The sequence below is a fragment of the Enhydra lutris genome, unplaced genomic scaffold (assembly GCF_002288905.1).
Source record: "Enhydra lutris kenyoni isolate GAN:26980312 unplaced genomic scaffold, ASM228890v2 scaffoldscaffold22, whole genome shotgun sequence".
In the NCBI taxonomy this organism is placed as follows: Eukaryota; Metazoa; Chordata; class Mammalia; order Carnivora; family Mustelidae; genus Enhydra; species Enhydra lutris.
Window position 1 is genome coordinate 16,397,754 of NW_019154106.1, and position 15,028 is coordinate 16,412,781.

The window sequence follows — 15,028 nt, forward strand, 5'->3', positions numbered from 1 at the left end:
GCTCATTTCCTTCTGCTGAGAAATGAACCTTGAGCAAGAGCACTGAGAGCCCTTCTGAGCCTAATCTTCGGTCACGGTGTGTTCTCCCCATTGCTCCCTGCAGTTCCGCCATCAGCCCCACTCTAAATCAGGCCCCATGTCCTGTCTGTTTCCTTGAGGATCTCGTTGGTCCTGTCTACTCAACCTTCCAGCCCCACCCCACCCCCCAACATCATAGCTGGTGACGTGTGGTTCACTGAGGGCCTGTTCTGGGCCCCATGCCCGACGGATCTGTGCGTAATTTGGTCTAGTCATTCCAGTAGCCCCCATCGGGGTACCCATTTCCAAGATGTGTGTGAGCAGCTGGGCTACGATTGCTCTTAGGTGGCCTAGCTGGGATTTAAACCCAGGACAGTAAAACACGTCTGGGTTCCATGTCTGTGCTCTTAGCAGCAGCTTTCGTGGGCCAGGGAATGCCTTCTAGAGTAAAAGACCCTCAGAACTCCTGTCAGCTCTTACTTGCCCCCCTAGCAAAAGCCCCTCCACACTTTTTCCTGCCTTCTCCCCAAGTGGACATGCCCACAATGAGCTACTGACCAAAACAGCCTATCTGGAGGGCTTGGCTGCTGGCTAGCTTTCCAACCCAGGAGTCCTGTCACCTCCAGATTGCCTTCTAGAGTGTGCTGTTGCTCACAGGGGCAGTCCCCTTGGAAATCCCATTGACTTCCAAGCCCTGCCCAAGGCACTCCCAGCACAACCTCCGAGAGCTTCTGGTTTCTGTCCCCTAGGTGGGGACAGACCTGGCCGCTGTTGCTTCTGTGTTCTCTGTTCCCCCGCCTGACCAGTCAGGGCATTCACCTCCTGGCCATGGCACTGCAGTGAACCCACAGTCCCTTCTTCATAAATGGCCTCACTGCCTCTCCCGGGCAGGCTGAGCCCTGTGATTGCCTGTGTACCTGTCACCTGGAAGGGCTCAACATAGGTAAGAGCCCCAGTGCCACTCCGGAGAGGTGGGGATGGGGGACAGCCCTGGATTCCTTCTTTGGCACCATCAGGCCTGGGCTTCCCAGACCTTGGACTGTCAGAGCCAGGTGGGGTGGCTCCCTTTTTGCCAACGAGCCACTGGGTCAGAGCCAGGCACTCCCAGCTGAGCATGCCGCTGAGTGGGGCTCCAGGACGGACAGATGGGACGGTTCTTATCCTGTGGGCTCCTGAAGGCCGGCTGGCCAGCCTGGTTGACTCAGCACAGTGGGATCCCAGTATTCCCTCCCTGCTTTCCTGGGCTAGCCCTGTGGGGAAGCAGCCTTGACATTCAGAGGAAGTGAGAATCCATAGAGTAAGAAGAACCCCATGATCTTTTTAATTTCATTGAAGCAAAGCTGGAGATGACTTGGTGGATAGACCTCCCTTCCTCCATTTACTCGGGACAGGCTGGGGAGAAGCCCCTGGCTCTTAAGTCTGTAAAAAGAGGACGACCACCCGGGGGCGATGTCGGCTACAGGTGGCAGGGTGCCAGGCTTGTGGGACTGGGCTCCAGAGCTAACACGCCAGGTTTAGCACGAACGGCTGTGCCCTGTTCTGAGCAGCACTGTGAGGGTAACTTTTCACAGATGAGCGTGGAGGGGGGCTGGGGATGACATGATGGGCAGCGTGGCCAGCTGAGCCTGGGGGTGGGGACCCACACAGCCACCAGCCTGGCTGGAGCAAGGGGAGCCCAGGAAAGCCCTGCCTGACCAGGGACTGTGGTGTGCAGAAGAGAGGCAGCCAGTTTGTATATAATATTATTTGCATTGTCTATAGAATAGTTATTTACAGATAGAAACGGACCCACAGCAAAACTGCTGTAAACCCATTCAGACCCTCTTGATGGCCACTTCTCACAATGTCCACGGTTGAGCAGCAGGGCTGAGCCTGGCTGTGGAGTGAGCCAGCTGAGTACCTGGGTGTCCGCCAAGGGAAATAGCTGGGGATTATGGCTTCAGCATCCTCCCAGAGCACATTCCTGAGTGCTGACAAGGCGGAGCCCTCACCTCCCCCAATCTACCCTCAGCCGCAATGGGACAGGGCCTGGGCAGGGAGGGGTGGCTATGGCCCACTCTTCCTGCCCCCAGGGTATGTGTCTGCACCCTGGCCTGGCACCAGCGTCCCTGGGCTGAGCCAGGAGGCCTGTGCGGCCCAGGGCTGCTCACTGCCCTGCAGGCTGCTGTTTGGCAGCCGGAGGCGGTGAACGCTGCCGGCGCCGCCAGGGAGCGTTCACTAGGGGAACAGGAGCTGGCCCAGGGCTGGCAGCCACGAGGAAAAGGTCTTGGAAAGCATCTCCTAGCTCCATCCCAGGCTGGGGAGGACCATCAGTGCTGAGTTGGGCGAGGGGCTACACGAGCACCTGCCTCTCCTTTCTTTGGCCTTAGAACTGGCAAAGGAAGGGCCCGGACAAGAGACACAGCAGAGAGAAGGCTTCCCAGCCTCAGCCCTCAGGCTGCCAGGGCTCGGAGCCCGAGTAGGTCAGGAACCCCAGTGCTCCAGAGGGAGATGGCTTTGGGCTCCCCGAAGCCCTGGGCTCCTGGGGCTGTTCTCACTCCCCGTATGGTCTTTCTTGGCCGAGAGAGGCCTCCGCCTGGGACCAGGGCTGCTATTCCTCACTGCTCACTGCGGGAAGTGCGGGATGACGGGGGTAACAGGACCACAGCGCGGCTGGGGGCAGGTGCCAGGATCAGGCCCCGGGCCCAGCGCGCGATCACAGTGTCGGTCTCACACATATCTCTGGTCATGGTCACAGACACACACACACACGCACACACACCACCCTCTCATCTGGTCAGAGGTGCGCTATCAGGCACTCGCCCTCTGCCTCACACACGGTCACAGAGTGAATCCGAGTCTCTTATTGCTGTGTGGGGGGTGGCAGGGACGGTCACTCCACGAAAAGTGAGAAGAGCACCATCACCACGATGCCTGTGCACAGCAGCAGCACCTGCTGCAGGGAGCGCCTGTGGGGAAAGGGGCCAGGCTCAGGCTGGGGCTGAGGATGGGCCGCAGCCCGGAAGCACCACCGCCACCGCCCCCCCGCCCCCTAGCTCCCAGGGGCCCTGTGAGTGATGGCGGCAAGGGGCACTCACCACGGGTCATCTTCCTCCAAGAGGTCAGGCAGCACGTTCACCAGGGCGATGTAGAGAAAGCCGCCAGAGGTGAAGGGCAGGATCCAGGCCACAGTCTCTTCTGCAGTGGGAGGAGAAGTCCTGATGGCTGGGAGCCCAGGGGAGCTGTGTGCACCACACCCACTCCCACAGGGGAGACTTGGGGCAGATCCTGGCCTGGACACTGGGATGGGGCAGCTATGCCCTCTGGCTGGGGCCCCTCCACTGACCACCACCTGCCACCGCCACCCACCACGCCCATACCTACTCCCTTGGGGGACTGCGTACAGATGGCGAAGCAGGCGCCCAGCAGGCCCCCCAGTGCCGTCGAGAGCTGCAGCTTGGCTGCGCTCCATCGGTCAAAGCCGGCCCGGAGCAGGATGGCAAAGTCGCCCACCTGAGGGGAGGTCCAGATGATCACTCTGGGCCCCAGGGGGTCGGGTACGGACCTGCACACCGAGCCCCCTGCACCAGCTCTGCTGCTGGGCCCCCCAGCCCGCATCCCCTAGGCTGGGACCCCATTCCCTGCCCCCCTGCCCCAGAGGCCGGAGCACAGCTGAGATGGTGGCTGCAGCGTGGTGGGCTGAGCAGCTCTAGGCCTCCAAAGCCCAGCCCCCAAGGCTGCCACTCAGGGCTTCCCAGCCCAAATCCCTCTCCGAAGCCCCACGCCCACACTGCCGCCGTGGGAACCCTCCAGCACACACCTCATGGGGGATCTCGTGCAGAAGGATGGCCATGGTGGTCAGGAGCCCAATCTGCAGGGAAGGGAGTCTGTGGGGTTCTGGGCCGAGGGCCAGGCACCCACTTGTCCACTCAGTCTACAAATATTTACTCTGCTGGGTGCTCTGGCTGGATACCGTTCAGCTACTAGAAACACAGCAGACAAGGAACCTGTCTTCACAGAGCTAACAGTCTGGAGGGGGGAGGCGAGGACTGAATGAACACACAAAGAACCACAAGATTACACAGTGCCAGGTGCTGTGGGGGAAGAGATGGACCACGTGGCATGGGAACAAGAGACAGGGGCCTCCTTTAGATGAGGGGTTAGCAGAGGCCTCTCTGAGGACGTGCATGTCAGCCGAGGCCTGAAGGATAAGGAGCCAGGATTTCAAAGACTGGGAGGAGGAACATTCCAGGTAGACGGAATAGTGTGAGGTGGAGGTCAGGAGAGGGGAAAGAGCGAGGCCAGCTCAAGAGGAGGCAGAGAGGGCAGAGGGAAGAAGTGGGTGAGAAGCATCTAGAAGCAGGCAGGGCCCAAGCCTAGCAGCTTGGCAGAGATATGTAATCCCAACAAGGAGCGTTTGCAAAGAACAGCCCAGTGGCTCGGACAGAAGGCAGCCATGTGCAGCCCTCAGGGCCTGGATGAGGGTGTTGGTGATGGAGTGGGAAGTGCACGGACTGGAGACCTGTTTTGGAGGCCGAGCCAACTGGTTAACACAGGCACCATCATTCCCACCACAAATGCGTGGGGCGTACCTCCCCCTTCCCCCACTCACCTTCTTGCTCACAAGGAAGCTGGCAGCTACAGCCAGCCCGTGAGTGAAGTTGTCTATGGTGTTGGCCAGCAGGTTGAGATAGCCCCTGACCTGCGCAAGGGAAGAGGAAGCCAGGCTGACCCAGGTGGGCAGGGTTCAGCTGGGCCTGCTGGTTGGGGGGTGGGGAACCGCTGCAGGAGGAAGGGGCCCTGAGTGGGCCACTCACTTTGATGGTCCGGACCACGGCACTCACGCCGGGCTCTGCAGCCGGCTGGGCCAGAGAGTGGCCTCCACTGAGCACGGCAGCAGCAGCGGGGTCTTTGCTGGGGGCCTAGGGCCAGGAGAAGGAGGGAGAGGGGACATTAGATGTTCCCCCACTCGGCCAGGGTAGACACAGGAGGGGAGTGAGAGATGGAGAGACAGAGGCAGGGAACAGTACTTCAGCCTGGCTAGACTTCTCTCCTGCCCAGTCAGCTGTGTGCCCCAACTCAACTGACCACCTTCCATGCTGCTGTTGCTCCCAGTTTATGAGAACAAGCCACAGCAGGCGCCAACGTCATCACTCCCCGGATCTTCCCAGTTGGCCTGGCCTCCCAGAGCCCCAAAGGAATGGGGAAGAGACCCTCTTTTCAGGGCTCAACTCAGAACCTGGGTCTCCAGGTTCCCACACCACCACATAACAGAGGCTGACCTGTCCAGGCCCCGGGGCTTGGGGCTCACCTGGCTGGTCCCCTCCTTCTCCTTGCTGTCCAGGAACATCTTCTCCAATGCCAGAAAGGTCAGGAAGCCAGCAATGACCCATAGTCCCAGCTGCTGTTGCTGCTGCAGGCTCTGGCCCTCACCACCTGCAGGGGGCAGCACTGACAGGCCAGGCCAAGCCAGGGCCACAGAAGGGGGGGGCATTTGGAATGGGACCTCGTCAGGGGCAGTGACAGGGGAAGTGGGACAGGACTGGTTGGTGGGGAAGGTGGGCCCCAGGGACTCCCACAGGGGCCGGGGAACTGGACCGGGGCAAGTTCCCTGCCATATGCCCAGATCCCCCCTCCCTGTCATTCTGGTGGAGCAGGAGGGCCTAGGTAACCTTAAGCGTGGGCACCAGCTCCCTCTGCCCTCCTGCCCCCTGACTGTGGCCTCACTCACCAGGGCTGGCACTGCATGTGTAGGCCCACGCCTCGGGCAGCAGGTGGAGAAACACATTGCCCAAAAGTCCCCCCAAGGCAAAGCTGAGCAGCTGCTTCAGGCGGCGGGCCCCAGCTGCAAAAGGGAGATGTGGAGATGCGGGGCTTGCGGGCTGGCCTATCAGAGCCCCTGGCCAGACCTCTGCCCCACCCAGCTTACTGGGCGCTGTGTTTTTCCAACCAGACTGCAAGCTTCCAGAAGGCTGGACTTGGCCTGCGGCCCTTCCTGGATCACCCCCACCACCCCAGGCCCAGCACCAGCTGGGTGCTCAGCAGGAAATACATCACGGCCCGCTGGACGGCTGTGGAACCACTGCGGCTTCGTAGTTAAGAGACAGGGCTTGGGAGCCCGACGGGCCCCAGCCCCCCAACCGACCAGCTGATGACCATGGGCAGGTTACTTCTGGGACTCAGTTTCCCCATCTCTAAACCCGGGATGATTGTTATATGATAGGGACCTTGTGGGAATTAAATGACAATACACACAGCAAGCCCTCTTTTAGGGGGAGTTTCTCTCTTCTCAGCCGCTGTTACTCTCAGAAAGGCGGCAGAGACCGGGGGGCTTTTGCAGACTCGCAGCATCAAGAGTTGGAAGTGCCCGAAGGAGGCTATCCAGAGAAATGGGCGCAGAAGGCAGAGGCCGCTTGGGTGGTCCAGTGGGATCCCAGGGGAAGCTGTGGCTTCCAGGCTGTGTGACCTCAGCCTGGTCAAAGAACTCCTGGGTGCCTTTGTTTCCCCATTTGTGAAATGGAGCTAACCCCCCAAGGCTGACCTCGCAGGGGCACTCTAAGAGGGGTTGAGATGATGCACAGGCCATGACGGCAGGCCCCACGAGGGCTCTCTTCACAGCTGTGGCGCCAGCCCTCAGCCTGCCGTGGGCCACAGATGTGCTCATAACCATCTGCTGAACGAACAGTTCCCCGGCCTAGCAGGCGGCAGAAACACCAGATTCCTGGAGCCCGGGGCCAGACCTGCTACGCTGCACTCCTGGGAGGGGCAGCAGGCACCTGCATTTTTAGGAGCTACCCATCTAGTCTTTAGTTTTCGTTACGACATGGCATTTGTGCCCCATCAGTGCACAGACACATCTGCAGTGCAAAAGGGGAGCCTCTGCCCTGGCCTGGGCAAACCCCCTCACCTCCCAGGTCCCCTCCCCAGAGGGGGGCACCATCAGCCTCGCATGTATTCCAGGAAGGCTGACCCGGGGCCTTGGTGGAAAGGCTTTTCTGCACTAAGGGTGAGGCAGGGCTCTGTTCCAGCACACAGCCAGCCCCGGGCCTTCGGACCCGCCGCCCTTCCCCCAGCACCAGGCAACCTTCTGAGTGCTCCAGCAGTATGAGCTCCTCTCCTTTCCCCAGTAGCACGTATGAGGCAGGTACCAGTATGATCCCCATTTTTAAGGCTGGGAGCCTAAAGTGAAGTTAACTTGCCCAGTGCCGGCCAGCTGGTGAGCGGCAGAGCCAGGCAGGGAACCCAAGGGGCCTGGAACCCACGTTTCCAACCACAATCTATATTGTTTCTTGACAAATGTTTGCCGACTTTTATTCTTTGAGAACAAATAAATACAGAAATGAAGGAACAAATGAGCCTGGTCCACCCTGGTCTCAACAAGGTGAGAAACTGTGTGCTCTGTCCCTGCCCTCCACTCCAGAAGGCTGTGTCCTGCGACGTGCGACCCTGCTTTCCCGGGACGAGCAGCCCTGTTTTCCATGCCGCTGGCTGCCCCGGGCACCAGAGGAGGGTCACCTACCTTCTGAGCGCAGCATTGTCCCCATCTCCAAGGGAATCACCAGCAGTGGGAAGACCCCACTGAGCCCCACCATGAGGGAGCCCAGGAGGGAGCAGATCCAGGTGTCCAGCCTCTCCCCGCTCAGCAGGGCCCCCCAGGATTCGCTTTCCTTGTTGTCCAGGCGACAGGCAGCTGCAGGCCCCCGGCTCCGGAGGGCCGGCTGGGAACCCCCAGCCCCTCCCAGGAGCTCTAGGGCAAGAACAGTGAAGAAGAGGAGCCTTTGGCCCGCCATGCCACCGCCAGGACAGGGACATCCAGGCATGCCACGTGCTGAAAAACACAAAGGCCTCTTACATGAGCTGCCACCCTTGGCCACACACCTGCTTAGCAAACGTGGCATCTTAACCCTCCCCACAGACAAGCGGCCACAGCATCCACTCTCCTGCCTGCCTTGCCCAGGGCCTCTGAGGACCCAGTGATGGGTGCACAGAGCAAAGGGGCTCTACTCTTCCACACCCCACTCCCGAGGACCACATATTTTTTCCTCCTGAGCCTGCTCCAGACTGTGTGTCAGCGTGTCTGCCTGGGGCTAAACTTTCCCTAATGACGGGGTGAGGTGCTGGCTGGGTTCCCTTCAGCCACCGGCAGGCCCAGCCCAGTTGGGTGTCTCTAGCTGCCAGGGGAGGCTCTGCCGCCAGGATGTGCTCCAGTGAGGACACCCAGGGGACGGGGGCTGCCACTGTCTAGCCTGACGGGCAACACTGGATGGTGCAGGCGGGGAAAGCATGCAGCGGAGCTAGAGCAGAACCATCAGAGCTTCTTCCTCAGCCGTGAGCCCACTGTCTCCAGGAGACAGGACAGGAGGCAGACAGACAGACAGGAGGCAGAACTGAAGAGAAGGATCCTTCAGTCGGGAGCTGCCTCACAGATGTGCAGAGCACGGGCTTTGGAGACGGGGCCCAAACTCTGCTCTGCACCTACAGCTCTTTGAGAGTGGGCAAGTCCCCGAAGCCCCTCTTTGGGCCTCAGTTTCCTCTCTAGGCCTCAATTTTCTAGTCTGTAGGGTGGGAGAACTGCCTCCCCACAGTCTGTGAAGATGAGAAGAGCTTGCTAAGGCAGGTGACCTGGCCTGGCAATGGGGGCAGCGCGGGAAAGCCCTCCTTACACTGCAGGCAGCCTGGGACACCGGTGGCAGGAGGGTTCCCAGCCGCTGGATCACAGGACAGCGATGTGAGTCAACCAACAGAGAAGTTCAATCTGGAAACTCGGGCATGAGATTTAAATGTGGTCTGCCCTGCCTCATCTGGCCATGACCTTGAACCAGCGATGTCCCTGCCTCAGTTTCCTCATCCCCTGATGGAGGTGGGAGGGATGCCCGCGTCCAGGCCCTCCCGGCCTTTACGGGAGACCTTGACGAACCCCGCCGGGGCTCTCCGGGGACCAAAGGCAGGACTGGGCCAGGCCAGGCTTGGAGGCCAAGGCGATGCACGCAGAGGTGCGGGGACCGCAGTCTGGGGAGAGGGGAACAGGGTACGGAGAGTGAGAGAGGGGAGGGAAAGAAGAAAGCAAGTGAAAGTCAGGAGTGAGCGAGCCAGAGAGAGTGGGAGATGGACGCGGAGGGAGAAAGCGAGGAAGCGATGGGCAGCGACGTGCGGGGCGACGGGGGAGAAGAGGAGCCCAAGGAAGTTGAACTCCTCAGCTCTGGGCCAGAAGGGGGGCCAGAGGCCCGGGTCTGTCCGGGGCCGGCGGGGCCGGGGGTCGGGGGGATCGGTCCGGGCGCGGGTCCCCGAGGGTCGGGCGGTCACTCACCGTGCGGCGGCGGCGGCGCTCCGGGCGGCCCCGGCCATCCAGCAGCGGCGCCGCGCCGCGCCCCGCCCCGGGTCTGCCCCGCCCGACTCGGCCTCCCGGCCCCCAGCCCGGAGCCGCCCCCGGCGCGCGGCCACGTCACACGGGACCTGTCCGGAACCCGACGCGCCGAGCGCCGCGGGGTCGGAGGGAGCGGCGGTCGCAGCGCGCTTCCGCCTCTCGGCCGTGCGGGACCCGGGAGGCCAGCGCACTTCCGCCCGGGCGGCCGCGGGGCGGCGCGGAGGGCCGGGCGGAAGTGGGAGCCCCAGAGGCTAGGCGCTCAGCCCCTCTGGGGAGGGCGGGGGCGGTGGCCCCGCAGGGACCGCGAGCGGCTGGGTGGCTGGGCTTGCGGGTCTGGCCGCCGCTTCCTCTCTCGGGCCGCAGTTCCGCCCGCGGCCGCACGGGGGCGCGCTCGGCTGCCGGCCGGGTTCGGGTGGGTTCCTGGCTTGAGACTCCAGCTCTGAGTCAACCAGCCTGGCTCCTCCATGAGCAAGGGAAAGGGGAAGTGCCTGCCGCAGGGAGGGGCCTAGCCCCGGGAACCTCAGAAGAGGGAATTTTATTCTTACTCATCGAATTATTTTTATGCTTTGGTTTTTCACTGGGAACCTCAGGCCTTTGTCTCCAGGGCTTGTAACCCTTTGGGGTCCAATGCATGGTGTCTTGACACTGCTGCTCGGAACCCCAAACCTGGGGGAGCTCTCGCTCGGGCTTTCCTCAGCAGGAGGAAGCTAGGCCTGACCTCAGACTAGGGCAGCAAACAGTAGCATTATTTACCGAGCACTACTATGTGCCATTCACTCCGTTTGCACTGTCTCGCTGATCCCACTGAGAGGCGTACCGTTAGCCCAGGGCCACACAGTGGCACAGAGGACAGAGCCATGTTTGAATCTGGATGTCCCTGAACCCAGAGCATGTGACAGCACCTGTCACTTTTAGGGGGTGGGAGTCTGACTTGGAGGTTCCATTTTGCATCTTTCTCTGGAAATCAGGCAAGACTGTATAATATTCAGGATGGGGCATGTGGGGACTTGGGCAGAGATCGCCTCGGGATGGGAGTCTCCAAGCCTCTGACCTTCCTGTGTCTCCCATGGTAGCTCCCTTCAACTGTCCTGGGGGCTCTGCGGGCACCCTAGGCTCTCACATACTGCACCTGCTTCCCCGTTCCACTTCACACTCCAGTGTCTGCCCTTCTTAGACCGCCCCACCCAAGTCCCTCTAGGTGGGATCAGTTTTCCTCTGGAAGCCTCATGTCTGCCTCAGCACACCTGGCCCATAGGTCTGCCAGAACGCCCTCCTGGGCTTGAAGGGTTCTGAAGTGGAAGCCCTGGGTTGGTTTCTTTGCAAAGGGAGGAAGACAATCAGGGATACTGCTCTGGGATCTCAAAGATGCTACCCCTCCAACCCTGTATGCAAATCACTCCATGGTATGCAAAGCACTTCACAATATACAAATGATTTCACAATAACACAGTCAGCATTCCTGCCTCTGGGGGCTGGGGGCTGAGGGCTGTGGGCCACCCACAAGAGGGTAGGCAAGACCCAGCCTGAAATGTCACTGGCTGTCTTCTCACTGTCCTTTCCTCTCACCTGCCCTGGAATTTCCACCGTCAGATTCCCTAATGGAGTCAAGAAAGGGGCATATCGGGGGGCTCTAGAAGAGGACCTCGAGCAGGGAGGACCAGATAGAAAGACATGGTGGGTGGCCTGGTGTGTGGCTGTTAGGAACAGTGAATTAGATCTGCCAGGGGCTTCCAAGTCAAGATGAATGAGAAAAGAAATGTGCAGAAATGATTTATTTAACATGATCTACTATTTTTAAAAAATATTTTATTTATTTATTTGACAGAGAGAGAGAGCACAAGTAGGCAGAGGGGTAGAGAGAGAGAGAGAGAGAGAGCAGGCTCCCTGCAGAGCAGATGTGGGGCTCCATCCCAGGACCCTGAGATCATGACCTGAGCTGAAGGCAGACACCCAACCGACTGAGCCACCCAGGTGCCCCAATCTATTATTTTAAAACGATAACAAAAGGGGGGTGTTTGGTTGGCTCAGTCAGTTGAGCGTTTGACTCTTGATCTTAGCTCTGGTCTTGATCTCAGGGTTGTGAGTTCAAGTCCCACGTTGGGCTCCACATTGGGCATGAAGCCTACTTAAAAAAAAATGACAAAAGAAACCATGTGTAAGTACATGTGATTACAGGTATCAGTATATATAAGTATAAATAAGTACATACGTATAAATAAAAGATATAGAAAATCATACATTGGGTGATAACATGGATTCCATGGTTGGGGGAGGAAAAAAATTTATTTTTTTAAAAGATTTTATTTACTTGAGACAGAGATAGTGACAGACAGAGAGTAAGAGTGGGGAGGAGAAGGAGAAGCAGTCTCCCTGCCGAGCAGAGAGCCTGACATTGGACTCTATCCCAGGACCCCAGGATCATGACTTGAGCCAAAGGCAGACGCTTAACCGCCTGAGCCACCCAGGCACCTGGGGCGGGAGAAAATTTTAAAGGAAGAATTTAAAATATGTATATGATCACATTTACACAATTGTGCAAATTTATATATAAATTAAATTTGTGTGTATATAAAATCTCCTATGTGTGTGTGTACGTTATGGCCTCCTAGCTTTTTTGTTAAGACAATCAGATTCTGGCACCAGACTTCCTGGAGCAAATTATTTGACTTCCTGGGGCATTTGGGTGGCTTAGTTGGTGGATGGTCTGAGTGGGTTTCAGCTTAGGTCATGATCTTAGGGTCGTGAGATCAAGCCCCACGTTGGGCTCCATGCTCAGCTAAGAGTCTGCTTCAGATTTTTTTCCCCTTTTCTCTCCCTCCCTCTCTGCCTCTCCCCCTGCTCATGCATGTGCACACGTGCGCACAAGCTCTCTCTCTGTCTCTCAAATAAATAAAACTCTTTTAAAAAAATTGCTTGACTTCCTATGCCTCAGTTTCCTCATCTGTAAAATGGATACAGGGGCACTTAGATGGCTCAGTTGGTTAAGCATCTGACTCTTGATTTCAGCTCAGGTCATGATCTCAGGGTCATGAGATCGAGCCCTGAGTGGGGCTCTGTGCTAGGTGTGGAGCCTGCTTCGAATGCTCTCTCTCTCTCCTTCTGCCCCTCCCACCCCTCTAAAAAAACAAAAAGGAAAAGAAAAAGAAAATACTACAGTAATGGACAGATAGAGACACAAGATGGGGACCGTCCTCTCTCCTCTCCTTGCTGAGCACAGATGAGCGTTTTCCAATGCATTTATCAAGCGGTGTGGGGGCCTCAGGGACATTCTGGGTTGAGGCACTGAGCAGAAAAGCTTTAGCAGGCCAGATGAGCCTAGACAGTGCTTGGATATGAGTAGCAGGGAGGCGTCTGAATTGGGGGGGGCGGCTGCAGACCCATTTCTCTGACTTCACTAGGTCTGAATTTAACACATTCTTCCTGGCTCTGGTCTCTTTAGTGGGGGCTTTTTCAGCCACCAGGTCTCAGCCCTCTATTTCCAGAAGGTAGGATTGCCCCTGGGCCCGGGCCTGAGGAGGAGCCGGTCACTGCAAGACCATCACGGCTGGACATTGCCGATGTTATGACAACCTTACCCCTCCTCCGGGAGTGCAGTGCTAGATGCAGTAGGCTGGGGGTTGATGCACATTTTCTCTGCTTCCAGAATGTGGGCCTCCTTCTCAGGGCTTTCCATGGAGTCCACTGGCGGGCAGCAACCTCTGTAAAAAGGCATCTGAGGCTCAGGGCCGGGATCACCTAGCCCAAAGTCACAGCTGAAATGAGGATGCTCTTACAATGGATTCAGGCTCCACCTCTCCATACCAAGCCTCCCCCTGGGGTACCCCTGACCTTAACCCTCTCTCAAGTCATTCTTCCTAGAGTAGCCTTAGCTCTCCTCCAAATCCTGAGCCCTGGCCAGATGAGGCCCCAGCAACTCCATAGGAACCCCCCTTTCCCCTAGCAACCCTTCCCAGGCAGCCCATGCGTAGCCAAGCCTCACTACTTTCTGTCCGGCCTCTCTGCCTTTATAACCCCCTTTGCAACCCCTTTCCCATCCCCTGGCAGGCCTGGCATGTTCTTCCCCTTCTGCTGTCTATTGATTGAAACCTAGCACGTTTACAAGCCTGCCCCTCCCTGAAGCTTTCTGAATCTGTCCAGGCTGAAGGCCCTCAGTGTTGTGTGTCTTTGGGGTTCTTAGCCCTGTCTCCTGCATTCCCGCCTGCCCTGGGGGCTTCTGGAAGGAAAAACAAGTTTGGCTTATTGACTGATTGATTTTTAAAGAATTTATTTACTTATTTATTTATTTTTAAGATTTTATTTATTTATGCGACAGAGAGGAACACAGCAAGAGAGGGAACACAAGCAGGGGGCGTGGGAGAGGGAGAGGCAGACTTCCCGCTGAGCCCAGAACCATGGGATCATGATCCCAGCCGAAGGCAGACATTTAACAACTGAGCCACAAAGGCATCCTAAAGATTATATTTTTAAGTAATCTTTACATCCAATGTGGAATTTGATTGTACAACCCCAAGATCAAGAGTCATACGCTCCACTCAGGCTCCGCTTGGCTCTTTTATAAAACTAAGGAAAATAAAAGTTGTTATAAGGTTCTCTTTTACATTATTCAGTGAGTTTTACAATTGTTTTCATTTAGGACCTGCATAATTATTAATATTTGCTTTAAAGTATCTTATATTTTTGCAGCTATTTTGAATAGGATAATTCGCATTACATTCTGGATGATTTATTGATAGCCCATGGGAAGGCAAATTATTTTTACGTATTGCTTTGATACCTGGTAAACCAACTAAATTTTTTTTTTCTACCGGTTCTCCTAAATTCTCAAACTTACTCTTAAGTCTTTTGTCATCTCCTAATAACAAAAGTATTAGAAGGAAGGAACCAACATTGCTATTTGTAGAGATACGGTTTGGCTGGGTTTTGAACTTCACAGGAAGGGCAAGTATTTGTTTTCTGGGACTGGCTTTTTCACTCAAACCAATGAATCAAGTAAGATTCATTCATGTTATTATGTGAAATTGGTTCATTTGCTTGCTGACCTGCTGAACCATGTGCCGCTGTGTGGATGGATCCACTGTAATTTATTTGCCCAATCTCTTGTTGGTGGACTTTTGGGTTACTTTGAGACTTTTGCTATAGGGAAAAATGAAACAAGACGAAACCAGAGAGGGAGACAAACCATAAGAGACTTTTTATCTCAGGAAACAAATTGAGGATTGCTGGGGGGGGGGGAAGGGGGTCGCTGGATGACGGACACTGGGGAAGGTATGGTGAGCCCTGTGAATTATGTAAGACTGATGAATCACAGATCTGTACCCCTGAAACAAATAATATATTATGTGTTAATTAAAAAGATAAATAAAAAGGCAGCTTTGAACGTTCTTGCCCAGGGTTTCTTGGAGCATCTGCCAAGGTCTCTCTTTTATGCCTGGGGGGTGGGGGGGTGGGGTATGGATCTGCTGGGCCTCGGCTTTATAAGATAAGGCCAGATTGTTCTCTCTAGCGGTTACAAAGCCGCTGACTAGCAATACCCCCGAGACTGCGCGGCTCCACCTCCTCTCCAACACTTGGTGCTGCCGGGCTGGTTCGTTTTTGCCCTCCCAGTGGCGTCAAAGAGCATCCCACCCTGGTCGTCCTTGTGGTTCCTTCAACACCAATGCGCGGGAG

The 15,028-nt window shown here is 56.9% G+C and overlaps 1 protein-coding gene across 7 annotated transcripts; it reads right to left on the minus strand.

Annotated features, from left to right (window-relative positions):
• Nucleotides 1-1,316: 1,316 nt before the first annotated feature.
• LOC111150198 (solute carrier family 39 member 13) lies at nt 1,317-9,332 on the minus strand. Of its 7 annotated transcripts, none has more exons than XM_022507609.1 (10): nt 9,305-9,332; nt 7,517-7,825; nt 5,729-5,842; nt 5,309-5,433; nt 4,815-4,919; nt 4,610-4,699; nt 3,818-3,868; nt 3,378-3,510; nt 3,096-3,195; nt 1,317-2,966 (listed from the first exon to the last, which is right to left on the minus strand). In XM_022507609.1, exons 2-10 carry the CDS (start codon nt 7,815-7,817, stop codon nt 2,891-2,893), a joined length of 1,095 nt encoding a protein of 364 aa, XP_022363317.1. In that variant the 5' UTR covers nt 7,818-7,825; nt 9,305-9,332; the 3' UTR covers nt 1,317-2,890. The 7 variants fall into 7 exon arrangements, with proteins under 7 accessions (XP_022363317.1, XP_022363316.1, XP_022363320.1 ...); XM_022507608.1 differs by having other exon boundaries at nt 5,309-5,448; nt 9,305-9,322; XM_022507613.1 differs by having other exon boundaries at nt 2,900-2,966; nt 3,382-3,510.
• Nucleotides 9,333-15,028: the final 5,696 nt, after the last annotated feature.